Source organism: Astyanax mexicanus, unplaced genomic scaffold, assembly GCF_023375975.1.
Source record: "Astyanax mexicanus isolate ESR-SI-001 unplaced genomic scaffold, AstMex3_surface scaffold_34, whole genome shotgun sequence".
NCBI lineage: Eukaryota > Metazoa > Chordata > Actinopteri > Characiformes > Acestrorhamphidae > Astyanax > Astyanax mexicanus.
The window spans coordinates 2,357,871-2,379,759 of NW_026040044.1; the positions used below are offsets into that span (position 1 = coordinate 2,357,871).

Here is a 21,889-nt window from a genome sequence, read left to right on the forward strand (position 1 = left end):
GTTTCTGATTCGCTCGAACAGTGATGGTCTTGAGGTCGGTTACATCATCAGTGCACTTGGAGATGAACATATTTTAAACCTAAAACTACCAGAAAAAGCACCATATTCTCATTTGCACTTGGCTGGATATTTGGAAAGCCTGAGTCAATATACCAGGATACAGCTAAGGGTTAATTGGGCTAATTATAATACTATTAATAATTATTTAAATACATATACATATAAATGAAAACTTAATAAACCTTAATAAAATTGGGTCCACGCATGTGCACAGGTGTTGAGAAGCACATTTCGGTGGGTAGTATGACTTTGACACAACTTGTCTTTTTCAAATAGAGAGGAGGGGTCAAGTTCTGGGCGAGGTTATGTGTAAACCAAAAGCACGGTAACGAATATGGATGGGTTTTATTATTCCTCATGTTTGGTCGAACTTCCGCTCTTTAGGCAGGACGATGTTGCCAGAACTGTCAAGGACCTATCGAGGACCAAACGAGCGAAACTCTATAAGGGATATAAGTTCTTTTTTGAGCAGTTTATTTTTGATTATGATTAAATGGATCCAGTTCTGTGGTTTTAGACCACGGTAAAGTTAGTTTTATTTTTGATATTCGACATTTCGGCAGTAATAACTGTTGAACGGAGAACGGTAGCCAGCAAATACTTCCATAATCAGGACCACAGACAGAGACATACCATTCATTTTACTGTTTGTTGAAATTTTCGCAACACCATTTTAGTGTTAATACCGAAAAACCTATTGCTTTCAGAATAAAATGTATGTACTTCTAGACCACTTCTACATCTGTACACACTCCAAATCACTGCAGTTCATAAAAATACCTATTAATGTTCCCAGAGAAAAATAGATGGATTTAAGAAATAAAAAACACCAGTATCCTATATCCTTAGAATTTATACACAGAATAACGGGGATGTTCATTTGAAACATGGGGACAATTGCACACATTAATATTATGTAAAATGCATACAGCTCTATTATATATTATGATTTATATATTCACAAATTCCATAGCATTTTAGCAACTGTGTTTAACACAGCTAGGTGGCAGCAAACACACACACACCCTATTTAAAATTTGGAGACAGTGCCAATTCTATTGTATTTTATATATTTTTATATTTTAAACTGAATTACACAGAACAAACAAGTGTGTGATACAGCTGAGGGCAGCAAACATAACAATGTGCCACCTAGCACACTTGTTATTGTTCTGTGTAATTTGGTTTAAGTGCTATTAAATTTTAAAATATATATATAGTAGAACTGGCACTGAATCCAGTGGGCAGGTTTGGAAGCTACAACCCACACAGATTGCTGTGATGTACCTCACAGTTCAAGTAATAAAATACTGGCTGAAGCTCTGCTGGCAAGAGCCGCCTTAAACTCAGCATGTTTCCTTAACATCTGATGATACATCCTGATCATGTTATGGTTATTACAGATAATAATCCTTAATGGTCATTTAAACAGTTAAAATATCTAAATTAATCATGGAAATCATGGAAATGGCAAACATCTTCTGAATTTTATAATAAACAATATAATAATATAATAGAAAATAATGCGTTTAATGAGGCAGCACTAAAAATGAGAATATATTTATTTGGAATTTGGGAGAAATGTTGTTTGCAGTTTACAGAATAAAACAACAATGTTCATTTTACTCAAACATAAACCCCCGCCCGCTGCACCGTCGTAGGCGCTCGCTGCACGTTTTCTGCTGGGAAAGTCTGGCCGAACACGTCTGGAAACACCTTAGTTAAGACACCAACATAGTTCAGACTTCTGTGGTACCAACAAAGTACGATGGTTTCGGGAAACGATGGTATTTCAGATGTTAGTTAGTTTAACGATGCATCGTACCACGTTAGTTCAATGCTAGGCTCCGTCGTTGAGTAAAAATAAGTGATAGATAGACAGACAGACAGATAGATAGATACTTTATTTGTCCCAAAGGAAATTTAGGCATCCAGCAGCAACACCACAATACAATAAGAAACAGATTCAAACATAAATTAAAACAGAAGAATAGAGAAAAAGAAAAAAAAACATATATATATATATATATATATATATATATGGCTATAAAAACGTACTATACAAGGTAAAATATATATCTGTAAACAGAGCAGTGCAGAAGATGTTGCTAATGTTCATTAAATAATTAACAGAGCAAAGTTTTGACCTACTGATCTCCTTTTATTTATTTACTAACTTTAAACAGCTCGGGTTATAGTGGGCTGATCCAGGGCTGAGCGATATATCGTCAATACATATATATATTCGAAAACATATAAAAGAAATATTATATAAAATTGCAGCTGCTGCACAGACTACCACCTAAATTTGACTTATGTCCCAAAAAAATAAATGTGTAACGCGGGACCAGACGGGAGGCGGACGTAAAAGCGGGTAAGACAGACTTTTATGAATAATAAGTAAACAAACAAACAAACAGGGGAATAACGAATAAATATATAACATAAACAAACAGGGAAAACAAACACAGAGCTAAGTTAAACAGATAAAAACAAAACAAGGTAAGGGAATATATACAAAGGATAAATACGTAAATATATACAAAATAAACAAAGAAACAAACTACGTGACTAGAAATATACAAGAAATAAAGGGAACTAGAAATATACAAGAAATAAATAGAGCGTAATGAAACCGTGAACAAACAATAGCAAACGTGGCGAGACAAACGACAGAGGAAGGTGCAAAGACCGACGGAGGACAAGGTGGCAGAGGAGGGCTATTTATAGTAACATAAAACACACTAGAATTGGAAACACCTGGGGAAGGGGCGGAGCTACAAATGAGAAACACATGGTGGAAATCTACTGACAGGAGACACAGAGAGGCACAGGTCACGTGGGGAAGACACACAGAGACACGAGACAGGGCTAAGACGTGACAAAATGTGTGATTTTAATGTGTTGCGTAAATTTTTTTTCGTAGGAACATCGTAATTAAAGATGCAGCATGACGAAATTATTTCATTAAATTTGTGTATCAATATATCAGCAATACTTTATAGATATTTACTATTACAATAGACCATTTGATTTTATGTATATAAATTATTTATAAATTGTAAAGGTTTTATCACATCATATCATTTTGTACAAAATGATACAATTTTCTTGTAGAAATTATTCAGATTATTGGTGTCAATCTATTCATTTTTTATACACTTTCTTTTCTTCTCTTTTACTTTTAGACTAAGCTTTTAATAATAGGTATTTAAATGTAAAATAAAATAATTAGCATTAGATTGACAAGGTGTAATTTAATTAATGTATGTATATTTATATTTATTATTAATCATTTCAATCATTTAAAAATAAGTGTATTATTAACAACAATATTCTGTGATTAATATTAATAGTAAATAAATTCAGTGCTGGTATTTCTCTGTATTGTTTGGTAAAAGGACAGTAATAGTAGTGTAGTGAGTTAAATATGGTGAATTAGAGCCTTTTATTGCTGTTTTATAATATCTCAGGATTGTTTTTACGCTTTTTAAAATTATAATCAATTAATGTGCTGAGTAAAGGTCGGTTTCATAGACAGGGATTAAGCTTAGTTGTAGATTATATCTACTGTATTTTTTGGACTATAAGACGCACTTATAACTCTTTAATTTTAAAAATCGACAGTGCTAATTTTTAAAAATCTAGCAAAAAATGTTTTAGTACGACTTTTAGCACGGTAAGCTATAAAGCCTTATAGTCCGAAAAATATGGTATATTATATTTTAATAGAGATTTTCTATTCGTAAATGCTGTGTCCTTTAGGACTAGGCTTATTTCCTAAAACCATTCCTAAAAGTTTAACAGAGAGGAATATTTAATAGAAGAAATGAACAGTAGTCTAGCTCCATATTCCACACCTTTAAGAAAACATGCTATCAGTAATTTAGTATAAAGACAGAGTTTTTTTACCTCCTGAATTTAGCAGTAGTGATGGTTTTTAGAATCAGAGTGCTAAATAAAAAAGCCCTTCAAACAGATTCAAACATACAGAAACGTGTTTTTTAGAAGTGAGAAAAAACAGCAAAACCCATAGAAACAGTAGCAGGATACTCGGCCTGTCACCATAATTATGTTATTAACTTAAATTACTGAATTTACTGAATAATCGTACAATATATGGACATAAACTCAATAGTTTTTAATATGAATGAGCCAATTTTTTGTCTTTTCTAAATTTATTTAGCTTTTATTTAATTAGGGTGATTAAAATATTAATATACTTAAATTCCTGAATATTCCAATGTCTCCAATTATTATTTACTGTATTTATTAATTGCATTTTTGGGATAATTTGGTCATAAAATGCAATATTATTGTTTTATTTCGCTATTCTTTCTTGGACAGTATACTGTATGGTATAAACAGTAACAGTAATGGTGACAGACCTTCGTTCTACTACTCATCCTTTACTACTCGTCTGAAGACACTGGGAGCATCTTCAGGATCATCCCTGTATCAGAGTGGGTTACCTGGGGAAGGCCTGGCCCCGCCCACACTGCTTTACAGGAAGTGAGAGACAGGGCCACGCCCACCCTGAGAGAAATCAGTATAGGTGCTGATCTGCTCCGCCCATCCAGAACATCCCCGACCGGAGCAGCAGCACCTTCAGCATCACCTCACAGGACAAACATCACCAGCGTCCACAGCATCGCGGAGAGCGTCACGTCCAGGACAGGACTGACCACACCCCCACTTCCTGCAGAGAGACAGAGAGAGTGTTACACCACTGACGACACTGTCACACCACTGACCTAAAACACATTTCACACTGTTACACCACTGACGACACCGTTACACCACTGACAACACTGTTACACCACTGACCCAACACACATTATACAGTGTTACACCACTGACAACACTGTCACACCACTGACCTAAAACACATTTCACACTGTTACACCACTGACGACACTGTTACACCACTGACAACACTGTTACACCACTGACCTAAAGCACATTTAACACGGTTACACCACTGACCTAAAACACATTTCACTGTTACACCACTGTCAATATTGTGACACCACTGATCTAAAACACATTTCAGACTGTCACACCACTGACGGTACTGTTACATCACTGACCTAAAACCCATTTTACACTGTCACACCACTGACAACACTTTTATACCACTGACCTGCGACACATTTCTCACATAACACCACCTAAAATATTGTTACACCACTAACAAAACTGTTACACCACTGACTTAAAATGCATTTTACATGCACACACACTGTCACGCCACTCACCACACCATTACAAGCTGATAATGTCTGCACTGTTTCTAACAGTAATTTTATTTTCTACTGTTGTTATTAGTGTTATAATGCATTCATAACTAACGTAATTGGAAATGTAACACAGAGTAAAGCTATTTAGAACGGATATTTTGTAGGAATAAACCTTTATAATAGTTTAAGTAGATTTATCTCAGCTGTTATTAAAGGGATATAGAAAGTTTTATGTAGCCCCACAAACACTTCCATTCAGTAACATGTTATCTCATAATAATTACACCCTTACCCACAGAGAGCTGCTTTTCCTGCACGTCTGTAGATTTAGTTGGAACAGGATCTGTGGGAAATATATATAAAAAAAACGATAACTGAATCAGTTTTTATTAAGTTTTTATTAAGTAGCTAAAGAAGCTGTAGTTGTAGCTCTGCCTGCTGTTAATTTGATTTTAGTTTTGACATTTATTATGCAGTCCAAAGTAAAGCTTTGGTTTTACCTTTCACAATCAGCGTTTTCATTTTAGATGTGACTGTGAAATACATGTATGGTAATGAAAAAGAAATGGCAAAATGCCTTTTTAATTAGAATTTTATTTTTGTCACATATGACCTGTGATCAAGTAAAAAAATGAATTGAAAATTAAGTGATTTAAATTACATAATTAAACATTCTCTACCTTGTAATATCCCACACATTTCTATGTTTATCTTAGCTTCAGTTCTACTGATCTTACCAGCTACTGAGAGATCCACGCTCTGGATGAAGACTATTTTGGGCTGTAGGAATCTTTTCTGTTGTTTCACCATCAGGTAACTCTGATAAACTCCAGTATCTTCAGCTTTAACCTCCTTCAGAACCAGAGAACAGTTTCCTTTCTTCAGTTTATCTTCAGGAACATCAACCCGACCTTCATACCCCTCCCCCTCATAATGGTCCTCCCCCAGACGCTCAAACACCGTCTCAGAAAACGTTCTCCACTCGATGTGGAGTCCCTCATTGGACGACTGATTGCTGCATACTGCTGTGCAATCACACGGCAGAACAACCGAGGAACCCACTCTAGCCATCATGAAGACTCGAGACTGTGTTGAGAGAGGAGCTGGAGGATACAAATAAAAAACATTAGATGTTAGGAAGATTAAGAGTACAGATTATGTTACGACTTAAAGGATCTGCTGTAGTAATCTGTCGTAATTCTCTGGGTAATAAATCAGCCTAAACTGCATCTGAACAGCCTGAAAGCTCGAACACGAGGAATATATTTGATTAAGACTAGATGGAGCTACATCCAGTTTGGAGGTGTGTAGTGATGATCTCTGAAGATACATGAAGTTTGGAGGTGTGTAGTGATGAACTCTGAAGCTACATGAAGTTTGGAGGTGTGTAGTGATGAACTCTGAAGCTACATGAAGTTTGGAGGTGTGTAGTGATGAACTCTGAAGCTACATGAAGTTTGGAGGTGTGTAGTGATGAACTCTGAAGCTACATGAAGTTTGGAGGTGTGTAGTGATGAACTCTGAAGCTACATGAAGTTTGGAGGTGTGTAGTGATGAACTCTGAAGCTACATGAAGTTTGGAGGTGTGTAGTGATGATCTAATCTGAAGCTACATGAAGTTTGGAGGTGTGTAGTGATGAACTCTGAAGCTACATGAAGTTTGGAGGTGTGTAGTGATGAACTCTGAAGCTACATGAAGTTTGGAGGTGTGTAGTGATGAACTCTGAAGATACATGAAGTTTGGAGGTGTGTAGTGATGAACTCTGAAGCTACATGAAGTTTGGAGGTGTGTAGTGATGAACTCTGAAGCTACATGAAGTTTGGAGGTGTGTAGTGATGATGAACTCTGAAGCTACATGAAGTTTGGAGGTGTGTAGTGATGAACTCTGAAGCTACATGAAGTTTGGAGGTGTGTAGTGATGAACTCTGAAGATACATGAAGTTTGGAGGTGTGTAGTGATGATGAACTCTGAAGCTACATGAAGTTTGGAGGTGTGTAGTGATGAACTCTGAAGCTACATGAAGTTTGGAGGTGTGTAGTGATGAACTCTGAAGCTACATGAAGTTTGGAGGTGTGTAGTGATGAACTCTGAAGCTACATGAAGTTTGGAGGTGTGTAGTGATGAACTCTGAAGCTACATGAAGTTTGGAGGTGTGTAGTGATGAACTCTGAAGCTACATGAAGTTTGGAGGTGTGTAGTGATGATGAACTCTGAAGCTACATGAAGTTTGGAGGTGTGTAGTGATGAACTCTGAAGCTACATGAAGTTTGGAGGTGTGTAGTGATGAACTCTGAAGCTACATGAAGTTTGAAGGTGTGTAGTGATGATGAACTCTGAAGCTACATGAAGTTTGGAGGTGTGTAGTGATGAACTCTGAAGATACATGAAGTTTGGAGGTGTGTAGTGATGAACTCTGAAGCTACATGAAGTTTGGAGGTGTGTAGTGATGAACTCTGAAGCTACATGAAGTTTGGAGGTGTGTAGTGATGAACTCTGAAGCTACATGAAGTTTGGAGGTGTGTAGTGATGAACTCTGAAGCTACATGAAGTTTGAAGGTGTGTAGTGATGATGAACTCTGAAGCTACATGAAGTTTGGAGGTGTGTAGTGATGAACTCTGAAGATACATGAAGTTTGGAGGTTTGTTGTGATGTAGAGACTCTGCAGAAAGTCTCTTCCACTGTGTTATAATATCACTGACAGTTGGCTGTGGAATATTTAGTAGTTAGTAGTGAAATTTCACGACTGGATTTGTTGTACAGGTGCTGCATCCTATCACAGTACCACAGTGCAGGAGTTCACTGAGCTCCTGAGAGCCTGAGACCTATTCTTTCACTAATGTTTATAGAAATCTGCATAACCAGTAGGGGTGTAAGAAAATACCATTATATGGACGATTTTTAATAAAGCATTATTATTAATGGTTAATCTATAAATCTAAGCCACTTACCCAAACAGAGAGCCAGCCATAAAATCACCACAGAGCAGAGCAGTAAGGATTTCATTTTTTCATATCCTAGAATACAGACACACAGAAACAAGAGCTTTTCTGATATAAACTCCATACATGTAAATATATGTGTGCATATTCATTAAGCACATGAAAAACAGAGAGCGTTCTGATTAGTCTGTTCTCTGCAAAGAGTCAGATATGCATGCTGAGTATATATATATATATACACACACACATACATACACAAAATAAAATAATATTTTTTTTCTGATTTAACTATTCAAAGGTATATGTTTGAGTAAAATGAACATTATTTTATTCTATAAACTATAGACAACATTGCTAAAAGAATTTTGTCATTTAAAGTATTTATTTGCCACAATTTTCAATCATTAAATAAAGCTAAGAAAACATGTTCATATTTATTTAGATACAACAACAATGCTAAAGTTTTAAGAGTTCAGAGATCACCATTTCGTGGAATAGCCCTGATTTGTGGATGAAGAACCACCAGATTAAGAAAGTGTTATGGCCAGCCCAATCTCCAGACCTAAACCCCTTTGAAATCCTCTGGAATATAATCAAGAGGAAGATGGATGATCACAAACCATCAAACCACCAAACTGAACTGCTTGAATTTTTGCACCAGGAGTAAAGTCAAATCAAATCAAAATTTGATTTGCAGCATAAAGTTATCCAAAAGCAGTGTGTAAGACTGGTGGAGGAGAACATGATGCCATGAAAAAAACTGTGATTAAAAACCAGCCAGGATTATTCCACCAAATATTGATTCATAACTCTTCCTTAGATTAAAAACAGTATTGTTGTTTCTAAATGAATATGAACTTGTTTTCTTTGCATTATTTGCGGTCTGATTTCTCATTTTCTGTAAATAAATGCTCTAAATGACAATATTTTTATTTGGCATTTGGGAGAAATGTTGTCTGTATTTCCAGGGGATTTTTTTGCAACTTGGGATGTCTGCAATTCACTGTCCTGCTGTTTCATCTAACACGATTAAGCTACATAATTACCGCACGTGCATGCAGCATACTGCACAAATAACGTTAAAATTAAAGCCCTTTCAATGACTTGGTATCTCAAAACAATTACCTATTATCTCAAAATAATGAGATAGCAGTTCACTTAATATTAATAAAAAATGGGCTGGATTATTTTATTTTTTAGGTGGTGGGAATGGGCTTCCATACATAGTAGAGTGGCCCCGAGGAGAGGAGGGTAAGCTCGGACTGAAAGTTTAGGCTGCCCCAGCTTTTTGATAAGACTCTCCAAGAGACGCTGATATGAAGCTTTATCCTGCCTTTTTGTTGTGTGTACAAATAGAATGAGAAGCAGCTGTGTGACCTGGCTTCCTATGGTCTGTGATGCTAATAATATTAATGTTAATAAAAAAGCCCACTTTTGAGTATGTGTAATGTGTGCTAACAGCTAACTAGCCACCCAGCACGCAGCCTCCAGGCCCGAAGCTAAAGATAAAGTTAGTGGGAAGCGTTACAGATGTTTTAAGCAGCCGATAAGTGTTGGAGATGTTAAAAGAAGAGTGCGCTTCAGTGGATCAGCTGCTGGTTCTTACCTGTCAAAAGGATCCGTCTGAAGCGTGGAGATACCAAACAGGCTGGGGAAATCCAGAAGAACATAAAGTTCATTCGGAGAGTCACAGAGTCAGGCCACCTCTCCTCCCACACTTAACTTTCTCCTCCCATACTTTCGTTCCCCCGACAAGTCCTGACAGGCAACACTCCACCACCACACTGCAAATGAATCGTAAAGAGCATAAATATTAATGTGTCTTCAGTGTGACACGAACAGAAATCCCATAATTTAACTCACTTTGTAAGTAAGTAAGCTTTATTTTTATAGCACCTTTCTAGAGCACCTCACAAAGTGCTTTACAGACAGAAATAAAACACCTAATACATACATATACATACATGTACACATATGCACATATACATACATACATACACAAACATGCATACATATACATATAATACATAAAATTAAATTAAAAATGTAATCTAAAACACAAAAGAACAAACCAAAATATCAAGTAAAATAACAAATAAAAGAAGCAAATAATCAAGGTTCATGCCTTACTAAAAGCAAGAGAATAAAAATGGGTCTTTAAACGTTTCTTAAAAATATGTACCGAAGCTGAGAGTCTGATGTCAGTGGGGAGATCATTCCACAGTCTGGGAGCGTAAGCTACAAAAGCCCGGTCACCCTTTAACTTTAGTTTAGTTCGTGGAACAGTCAGTAAAACCTGGTTAGAGGACCTTAGAGATCTTACATTTTTAAGTGGACACAATAGCTCAGTAATGTAAGCTGGAGCCTCGTTATGTACAGCCTGATAGGTTAACACTAAAATTTTAAAATCAATTCTAAATCTCACCGGTAGCCAGTGAAGAGAGGCCAGAACTGGAGTGATATGCTCCCTACGTTTAGTTCTGGTTAACAAGCGAGCAGCTGCGTTTTGAATAAGCTGCAGTCGAGACACCTCTCTTTGACCTCTCTTTGAGGTGAACAGGGCATTACAGTAGTCCAATCGAGAGGAGACAAAGGCGTGAATGAGTTTCTCAGTGTCACAAAAGGTCAGGAAATATCTGGTCTTACTAATGTTTCTGAGCTGAAGGAAACAAGATTGAAGAAGCTTTTTAATGTGAGCACTAAAATTTAGATGGGAATCAAAAATCACACCCAGATTTCTGACAGATGAACTTGCCTTTAACCCAGCATGTTCCAGATCTATCTGCACTCTCCTGGACACATTCTCTGGACCCTCAATAAGGACTTCTGATTTATCCCCGTTTAACCTGAGAAAGTTTTGAGACATCCAGACTTTAATAGCTGTGACACAATTGGTAAGATTGACCAATCTCCCCATGTCTTTTCAATTTACAGCTAAATAGATCTGAAAAGAGAAATTAAAACTGCGAATAAGGTTACCCAGGGGGAGCATGTACAGAGAAAATAATAAAGGACCCAGGATAGAACCCTGAGGCACCCCACTAGTAAGAGATACTGATGCAGACATTTTACCCCCAGCAGACACTACAAATGACCTGTTAGATAGATAGGAGTGAAGCCACTTTAATGCTGTCCCTGAAATCCCAACCCACTGTTTCAACCTTTCTAATAAAATCCCATGATCAATGGTATCGAACGCTGCGCTAATGTCTAAGAGAACAAGCACAGAAACCTCACCCACGTCACTATTCATTAAGAGGTCATTTAAAACTCTGAGCAGAGCTGTCTCAGTGCTGTGCCTTGGGCGAAACCCAGATTGAAACTTTTCAAAAATGCTGTTCACTTCTAGAAACTGCACAAGCTGGAATGAAACGACTTTCTCTAAAACCTTTGAAATAAAAGGGAGTTTAGAAATGGGCCTATAATTGCTGCAAACTGATGGGTCCAGATTTGACTTCTTCAGAAAGGGGTCCACACATGCTAGTTTAAAGGAGTCAGGGACACAACCAGAAGTAAGAGATGCATTTACCAAATTCAACAGACAAGGGGCAATGGACGACAAGACCTGTTTTAAAAATTTAGATGGTAAGACATCAAAAGGACAGGAGGAGGGGCGCAAGCCCTGCACTATAGAGACCAACTTCTCCTGGGTAATAAGTTCAAACTTAGTAAAGCGAGCTACATTACAGGGGGAGAGGGCCACAACTGAGCCAGTAACAGGTATGACAATGCCAGCTCTTAGGTCTTTGACTTTGCTTACAAAAAAAGTCAAAAACCTGTCACAGTTTATGTCTGAAGCTGAGAAAGAGGAGGAATCACCGTTTACAAGACGATTAATGGTGGAAAACAGAAATTGTGGGTTTTGCCTATTTTCAGAGATCAAGGTTTTAAAATAAGCCCCCCTTGCCTCTTTTACATGTGAATTAAATGCAGCTAACAGGTCTTTTAAATAGAGATGATGAACTTGTAATTTTTATCATTTCCACCTTCGTTCAGCCTGCCTAGATTTCCTCTTTAGAGACAAAATTTCCTCATTTATCCAAGGAGAAGACTTTACTTGTGGTTTAACTCTAGATCTGATTGGAGCAATTTCATCCAAAATAGAGGTACACATACTACTGAAACAGTTTGCCATTTTATTTACCTCATCATCCTGAGACAATGAATGGTGTAGCTCAGAGAAAAGACTATTAAACTTTACCACCGAATCATTATTAAGAGAACGTGAGCGAACATTGCTCTTAGGTTTGGCAACAGGGGCTTGAAAATTAGCCTCGAAAATAATACTGCTATGGTCCGACAGTGCATTAAAGTACAAATTGTCACTCACCTCATTCACCACAGTGTCTCCCTCTTTATAAAAAGCTAAATATCTATTGAACCATTGAACAATTTGTCTATGATAGGTTTAAAAATAAAGAAAACATTTAAAAAAATAAAAATAAAATAAAACAAAGCTAAATACAAAGCTAAAAACATAAAATAAAATAAAACAAAGCTAAATATATATTGAACCATTCAACAATGTGTCTATGATAGGTTTAAAAATAAAGGAAACCTAAGAAAACGTTTAAAAATATAAATATATATATATATATATATATATATATATATATATATATATATATATATAACAAAAAAAAAATTAAAAACGTAGAATAACAGTTCTAGCAGGAAAACTCTAGAAACAAAGTGCAGCAAGAAAGATTTAATCCCAATAAACACGTATGACAATTAGTAATAGTGAATATAGTGTATATAGAGTCTTTGGCGAAAGCCCCGTCGAAGCCCAGGTCCGCAGCGTCTGGAACCTCGCAGATCCTGCCGTACTTGTACGGCGGGGGCGGAGCCTATCCCCTGGGCAACCGGCGGGACCGAACTGGAGGCGGTGGGGAAGGAGGAGGGTGAAAACGTATGTCAGCGTCTGCAAGCAGGGGAGAACAGGTATGAGGGAGGTCTTTTAAGGACAGGTGGGAGTTGGTGATTGGCTGAGAAAAGTGGCGTGATTTCGAGTTTCCCGCTAGAACCTACGCGGAGCTTTCAGTTCTAGCAGGAAAACTCTAGAAACAAAGTGCAGCAAGAAAGATTTAATCCCAATAAACACGTATGACAATTAGTAATAGTGAATATAGTGTATATAGAGTCTTTGGCGAAAGCCCCGTCGAAGCCCAGGTCCGCAGCGTCTGGAACCTCGCAGATCCTGCCGTACTTGTACGGCGGGGGCGGAGCCTATCCCCAAAAATATAAAAAGATATAATTACCCACAAGAAGATCCTTTACCTGGTTCACGTATTCTGGAAGGAAAACAGTTATAAACAAGCTTGAATAAGGCGTTCAAGATTAAAGTGTTATTTGCTGAGTACGTGTGTATTACAGTAGTTGCGCTCATGTTTTGATAGCATACATTTATTAGGTTCGTTGTATACAAAGTACTTGTATACACTGCTTGAGGCTATTTTAGAAGCGTATGATAAGCGTAACGTTGACGTGATCAGCATGAGAAAACACTGCGGACTAACAATACATTAAGCCTTTGAGGGGCACAACTTTTGGACGCCGTCGTAGCAAAACGCGGACTACGAGTCCAAAGGGAATAAGAGCGGGCACGGCCCGCTGTGCAGCAAAACGCGGACTACGAGTCCAAAGGGAATAAGCGCGGGCACGGCCCGCTGTGCAGAAAAAACTCAGACTATGAGTCTATGAGCATAGGAACGGGCACGGCCCGTGTTGATATCTAGGAGCATAAGGAGTAGGATATTTGAGCGAGCGCGAGCTGTCGTGGCAGTACGTTATAACAGTATATTCATTTGACGTCTGTATAAAAATCTTACAACCGCCTCCAGTTGTTTGCAATTAAATAGATATATTAAATAGATATATAAATAAATAGATATATATGTACATAAATTACTTACTCAAACATCAGGTATCCCGAACAAGATGGGTGAGGGTATAAGAGCGAGCACGGCTCGCGACTGCAGCAGCGCGGACTACGAGTCCAGTGGGTATTTAGAGCGGGCACTGCCCGCGATCGCAGCAGCGCGGACTACGAGTCCAGTGGTTATTAGAGCGGGCACGGCCCGCGATCGCTGCAGCGCGGACTACGAGTCCAGTGGTTATTAGAGCGGGCACGGCCCGCGATCGCAGCAGCGCGGACTACGAGTCCAGGGTTAATAGAGCGGGCACGGCCCGCGATCGCAGCAGCGCGGACTACGAGTCCAGGGTTAATAGAGCGGGCACGGCCCGCGATCGCAGCAGCGCGGACTACGAGTCCAGGGTTAATAGAGCGGGCACGGCCCGCGATCGCAGCAGCGCGGACTACGAGTCCAGGGTTAATAGAGCGGGCACGGCCCGCGATCGCAGCAGCGCGGACTACGAGTCCAGGGTTAATAGAGCGGGCACGGCCCGCGATCGCAGCAGCGCGGACTACGAGTCCAGGGTTAATAGAGCGGGCACGGCCCGCGATCGCAGCAGCGCGGACTACGAGTCAGGTTAATAGAGCGGGCACGGCCCGTGATCGCAGCAGCGCTGACTACGAGTCCAGTGGGTATTAGGGCGGGCACGGCCCGAGAATTAAACTTTCCATTATCATTGACTGCTATAACATTTTACTGATGATTGTTATTAGACACCTTGTAAGTCATGATGCGAACAAAGCAAATATAACAGGGGAAGCGAAATTAATGTCAAAACAAATGTCAGGAAGCACCAAATGCAGAACCAAGGACAGACTGTCCTTGGAGAACACCCCCAAAACCAAAGGACCAGGGAAATTAACATCAGCACAAACCATAAGACATAAAGCAACGACAAACCGGATCGGATACTTAACATTGAGGCACGGAATTTGCACAGCAGTATGTCAAAGCAACCCGTGATCGGTAAATGCGCAAAACTTCGGCCACTAAAAAAGTTCTAAGGCAATAGCAACCGCTGCCCACGGCGTTGATGAATATGTTAAAACACGGAATCGTAAAAGTAGAATTTCTGCAAGAAAGGTACATGCCAATCATGAAACAAAACATAGCACAGGCAACACAAAATTAACCCAATAAAAGGCAGCAAATCACCAGAATTAGACCAGGTACGGAGTCAGTGCAGTCCACGAATCACGTAATCGAGAACCTGTGCAGTACTGTACATACAAGCAGCATCGGACACGAGTCCAATCAAGCAGCGGAGCGGGCACGGCCTGAGACAATAAACAACGCGGACAGCGAGTACAGTAAAGCATTAGAGCGGGCACGGCCCGAGACAATAAACAACGCGAACTGCGAGTACGGTAACGCATTAGAGCGGGCACGCCCGAGACAATAAACAACGCGAACTGCGAGTACGGTAACGCATTAGAGCGGGCACGCCCGAGACAATAAACAACGCGAACTGCGAGTACGGTAAAGCATTAGAGCGGGCACGCCCGAGACAATAAACAACGCGAACTGCGAGTACGGTAACGCATTAGAGCGGGCACGCCCGAGACAATAAACAACGCGAACTGCGAGTACGGTAAAGCATTAGAGCGGGCACGGCCCGAGACAATAAACAACGCGGACTGCGAGCCAGTAAAGCATTAGAGCGGGCACGGCCCGAGATAAACAACGTTGACTGCGAGTACGGTAAAGCATTAGAGCTGGCACGGCCCGAGATAATAAACCACGCGGACTGCGAGCCAGTAAAGCATTAGAGCGGGCACGGGAGATAACAAACTACGCGGACTGCGAGTACGGTAAAGCATCAGAGCTGGCACGGCCCGAGATAATAAACCACGCGGGCTGCGAGTACAGCAAAGCATTAGAGCGGGCACGGCCCGAGATAAACAACGCGGACAGCGAGTCATTAAAGCATTAGAGCGGGCACGGCCCGAGGTAAACAACGCGGACAGCGAGTCATTAAAGCATTAGAGCGGGCACGGCCCGAGATAATAGGCAGCGCAGAAAGCGAGACATTAAAGCAGTAAGTAGAGCAGGCACGGCCCGAGACAATAAGCAGCACGGAAGCGAGTACAGAAAAGCAATTGAACGGGTACGGTCCGAGATAAGAAGCAGCGCAATAGGCACTTGCGACGAGCAAAACAGCTGCATAACAATGCTTTATAACAAAAAACGTATTACAACCAATTATGAAATTTACAAAATAGCGCCACTTCGACAAAATAACTTAAAACAAATGAAACAGTCAATACAAATCACCCAATACGAAAAAATATTAAAGCAGCCCCATAACAAAAAAATGCCACAATACAAATATCAAATACAGTGCTTCTAAATTAATGTGTAAAATACGAAGGTATATAAAATGGAGAAAACGGCACCCATAATAGAGCCGGTTCCAATAGGTGACTTCGAAGAGTCGGCTCCTGAGCCGGATCGATCGCGAACGACACATCAATAACATTCAGCAACAGTAAAGCCCAAGACCGATAAACGAACCATAGGAGCGTCGCGAGAATGAGATCACAACGAACGAGGATTAACCAAGTACACTAAGTTTATTTATCATCGATCAAATTAGGTTTTGGTGCTGCATGAACGAAACACTTTGCAAGCAGTGCCTGAAGGGTCAGCTCCACAGAGGCGTGGGCGTGTGTGAGTGGACAGTAGGAAGGGAGCAGGCTATCAGCGCCACATTGCTGGTTCAATAAAAAACCCAAGTTAATTTCGAGCACTAAACGTAAGCAACACAAGCAGGCGTGCGAAGCGGCAGAAACGTAAAAAACGGAGGGCGGGCGCGGGGCTAAAACTATCGGGTGCCAGCAGGAGCGGGTTTAAAAACAGCCATCCAGCCCAGACTTCTTGAGCGAAGCGTACAAACTCAGCCACAGGCACCGGACAGAGCCGTGGAAAACGCAGAAACACCAAGCAACTATCCGAACACCGCCGAGAAAAGCCTCAGCACTAGACCAGAACGCCACAGAATCGACACTGAGCCGAAACAACCAGCACGATTCAGCACACGGCTGCGAGCCGAGACAAAGCATCGGAGCAGCAAGCCTCGAAGGCAAGCGCGACACGGTCACGTGATCCAGCAAAACAGGAACCCAGACCGCCAACAGCAAACACAGCGAGGATCCAACCAAAACGCCAGCGACAGAACAGAGAGCAATACAAACCAACATGGATCCTACGAGCAGGAAATCGAGCCAACTACGAACGAGCAGCCACGCAGACGGGCGAAAACGGCAAACTGAGAGCAGGCAATGACAAATGGCAGAAACACCATGAAGCCACGCGGCAACGACCGGCGCCCGAAAACGTATGTCAGCGTCTGCAAGCAGGGGAGAACAGGTATGAGGGAGGTCTTTTAAGGACAGGTGGGAGTTGGTGATTGGCTGAGAAAAGTGGCGTGATTTCGAGTTTCCCGCTAGAACCTACGCGGAGCTTTCAGTTCCGGATAACTGCTGCTCTTATAATAACATTTAAGAACATGGCAAAAAACTAATTTATGTAATTCACATAAAAATGAAGTTATTGTAAAAGAAAAGTGACGTCCTATTTAAAAAAGCAACAGAAGTCGTTTATTTGTAACATTTCTAACATATTTATGGTGATTTTTACTCCCTTTTTTTTAGATAGCTAGCTAGTTAGCTGTGGGACTCATGTACTGAATAAAGACAGAAAATATACTAACTGTTACCTAGTTAGCTGTTTGTTTAGCAAGCTCTTCCCTATTCCCTATTATTATTTTTTGCTTAAAGCTGCCAAGTATGTTGTTTAGTTTGCTAGCCCCTGTCTAAATAAATACATTTAGCTATATTGCATTTACTTCATGCCTCTCAGGCTGGTAACTAGCCCTAAATGCCCACCAGGCAGATAATCAGTGAATACAATAAATAAATAAAGTAGATGTATTACAGTTAATATCTAAATGGATACCAGGCTGATAATCAGTTGATACTCTCATTAAATAAAGATGTAGTATAGTTCCTGTTTGTCTCATTAGCTACTAACTAATTTAACAGAAAAAGAGAATTTAAGGTGATATTAAACTTATAAAAAAATAAATACTGGTCATATATTTGTTGACAGTACATCTCAATGTTTGACTGAGGATATCTTGCCTAGGAAAATAAACGGTAAAATATTGTTCAGTAAATGGTCATCTTTTCTATTAATTATGTTTAAACTGACACATTTAACACTTTCTTTTATTTAAGGTTTTAAATTAAATATTTTAGTAAACATGGTTAAGGTTAGGATTTAGTATTTCTAGTTTTCATGAGCTTTTAACCAAGTAAAACAAACACGATTTGGAATATGTTACTTTACATGTAGTGTTTATTAAATGTGACTTTTTAAATTAAAGTATGATAGCTAGTTTCTCATGATATTCAGGTTTTCTGAGATGCACTAGTAATTCAGACAAACAAGTCCAATAAATAAGAGAATGTTTGTTGCTGTTGTTAGTTTTATGTAAATATAAAAGAAGTAAATAATGAATACAAAAAAGTTTAATACTATCATAATTTTGATCTTCCTTTTCTTATACAGGATATTGTCTCCCAGAAGAAAATAAATAATAAAAAATAAAAGGTAGGTAATGTTCCCAAAACGTTTAATTGTATCCATGTATTAAATGCAATAATTTCTGAATTTTCATATTTTCTTCCTGCTTTTGTATTCCTTAGGGTTCATCCGTCCACACTGCAAAAGCAGACTTAAAGTAAACCCCTGTTTCAGGTAATCTATGCTGTGTTTCTTTGGTTTATTTACATGTTCTCTATATATATTTTTTGTTTTTCTTTATGTAGCTTCTCTATATTCTGGCACACAGTCATACAGTCATATGAAAAAGTTTGGGCACCCCTATTAATCTTAATCATTTTTAGTTGTAAATATTCGGGTGTTTGCAACAGCCGTTTCAGTTTGATATATCTAATAACTGATGGACACAGTAATATTTCAGGATTGAAATGAGGTTTATTGTACTAACAGAAAATGTGCAATATGCATTAAACCAGAATTTGACCGGTGCAAAAGTATGGGCACCCTTATCATTTTATTGATTTGAATACTCCTATCTACTTTTTGCTGACTTACTGAAGCACAAAATTGGTTTGGTAACTTCATTGCACTTTGAACTTCATAGCCAGGTGTATCCAATCATGAGAAAAGGTATTTAAGGTGGCCAATTGCAAGTTGTTCTCCTATTTGAATCTCCTCTGAAGAGTGGCATCATGGGCTCATCAAAACAACTCTCAAATGATCTAAAAACAAAGATTGTTCAACATAGTTGTTCAGGGGAAGGATACAAAAAGTTGTCTCAGAGATTTAACCTGTCAGTTTCCACTGTGAGGAACATAGTAAGGAAATGGAAGAGCACAGGGACAGTTCTTGTTAAGCCCAGAAGTGGCAGGCCAAGAAAAATATCAGAAAGGCAGAGAAGAAGAATGGTGAGAACAGTCAAGGACAATCCACAGACCACCTCCAAAGAGCTGCAGCATCATCTTGCTGCAGATGGTGTCACTGTGCATCGGTCAACAATACAGCGCCCTTTACACAAGGAGAAGCTGTATGGGAGAGTGATGTGAAAGAAGCCATTTCTGCAAGCACGCCACAAACAGAGTCACCTATGCAAAAGCACAAAAACACACCTCAGGCGACTGTTTGTGGCGTGCTTTGAGAAATGGCTTCTTTTGCATTCAAAATTTTGGTTTAATGCATATTGCACATTTTCTGTTACATTACAATAAACCTCATTTCAATCCTGAAATATTACTGTGTCCATCAGTTATTAGATATATCAAACTGAAATGGCTGTTGCAAACACCCAAATATTAACTGAAAATGATTAATAGGGGTGCCCAAACTTTTTCATATGACTGTATATGGTCTTGTGTTCTTTTTATAAATAATAAAGCTGTTGAAAATAATATCCTCTGCAAAAAAAATCCTCTTTTCTAATCCCATTATGATTACAAATGATCAGAACCAATGTCTGACTCTGAACATTAACATTATAGCTTGACCATCTCCCAGGTAAAATGAGCACATTTTAGATGAACATGATTTTTTCTTTCATCAGCTGATCAATAATTCAGTCCAGCACGTCCTTCCACTTCTAATCTGGCCACATTATTCTTCATGAAATCTTCAAGGGCTGATTCCAGTATATGGACAGATCTTTGTATTCTACAGTTTCATTCTTTTTTCACTCTCAATGTCAAAATGTCTCCATCTCCTTTCAACCTGAAATTAAACCATTAACTTCAATTGTAGACACTGCATTTGCAAAATGTGATGAAAAAAATTAATTAACATATAGCATTGTTTTATTTTTAAAAACAGTCTATTGTGGATTACAACATAGGATTTAAATTGAATGTATAAAAATGTATAAAAGACATCTCTAACAAATATTGCACTAATCACAAATGAGAGTTTTAACTGATTATCTGCCTGGTGGGCATTTAGGGCTAGTTACCAGCCTGAGAGGCATGAAGTAAATGCAATATAGCTAAATGTATTTATTTAGACAGGGGCTAGCAAACTAAACAACATACTTGGCAGCTTTAAGCAAAAAATAATAATAGGGAATAGGGAAGAGCTTGCTAAACAAACAGCTAACTAGGTAACAGTTAGTATATTTTCTGTCTTTATTCAGTACATGAGTCCCACAGCTAACTAGCTAGCTATCTAAAAAAAAGGGAGTAAAAATCACCATAAATATGTTAGAAATGTTACAAATAAACGACTTCTGTTGCTTTTTTAAATAGGACGTCACTTTTCTTTTACAATAACTTCATTTTTATGTGAATTACATAAATTAGTTTTTTGCCATGTTCTTAAATGTTATTATAAGAGCAGCAGTTAGCCGGAACTGTTATTCTACGTTTTTATTTTTTTTTTGTTTATTGTATATATATATTTTTTTTTTTTTTAAACGTTTTCTTAAGTTTCCTTTATTTTTAAATCTATCATAGACACATTGTTGAATGGTTCAATATATATTTAGCTTTGTTTTATTTTATTTTTATTTTTTTTTAATGTTTTCTTTATTTTTAAACCTATCATAGACAAATTGTTCAATGCTTCAATAGATATTTAGCTTTTTATAAAGAGGGAGACACTGTGGTGAATGAGGTGAGTGACAATTTGTACTTTAATGCACTGTCGGACCATAGCAGTATTATTTTCGAGGCTAATTTTCAAGCCCCTGTTGCCAAACCTAAGAGCAATGTTCGCTCACGTTCTCTTAATAATGATTCGGTGGTAAAGTTTAATAGTCTTTTCTCTGAGCTACACCATTCATTGTCTCAGGATGATGAGGTAAATAAAATGGCAAACTGTTTCAGTAGTATGTGTACCTCTATTTTGGATGAAATTGCTCCAATCAGATCTAGAGTTAAACCACAAGTAAAGTCTTCTCCTTGGATAAATGAGGAAATTTTGTCTCTAAAGAGGAAATCTAGGCAGGCTGAACCAAGGTGGAAATGATAACAATTACAAGTTCATCATCTCTATTTAAAAGACCTGTTAGCTGCATTTAATTCACATGTAAAAGAGGCAAGGGGGGCTTATTTCAAAACCTTGATCTCTGAAAATAGGCAAAACCCACAATTTCTGTTTTCCACCATTAATCGTCTTGTAAACGGTGATTCCTCCTCTTTCTCAGCTTCAGACATAAACTGTGACAGGTTTTTGACTTTTT

The 21,889-nt window shown here is 38.7% G+C and overlaps 1 protein-coding gene across 4 annotated transcripts in view; it reads right to left on the reverse strand.

The window, feature by feature from the left end:
• Positions 1 to 21,889, reverse strand: part of LOC125790068 (uncharacterized) — a 140,687-nt gene that overhangs the window by 15,780 nt on the left and 103,018 nt on the right. Inside the window, exons 5-6 of one of the 4 annotated variants that reach the window (XM_049473178.1) lie at positions 5,593 to 5,643; positions 3,663 to 4,759 (exon numbers count right to left, since the gene is read on the reverse strand). The exons of 1 other annotated variant lie outside the window; for it this stretch is intronic. In XM_049473178.1, the coding sequence (XP_049329135.1) occupies positions 4,680 to 4,759; positions 5,593 to 5,643 (131 nt within the window). In that variant the 3' untranslated portion in view covers positions 3,663 to 4,679. Of the gene's footprint in view, positions 1 to 3,662; positions 4,760 to 5,592; positions 5,644 to 21,889 lie in introns of those variants that run through there. 2 more of the 4 variants (XR_007430008.1, XM_049473179.1) reach the window with 2 other exon arrangements.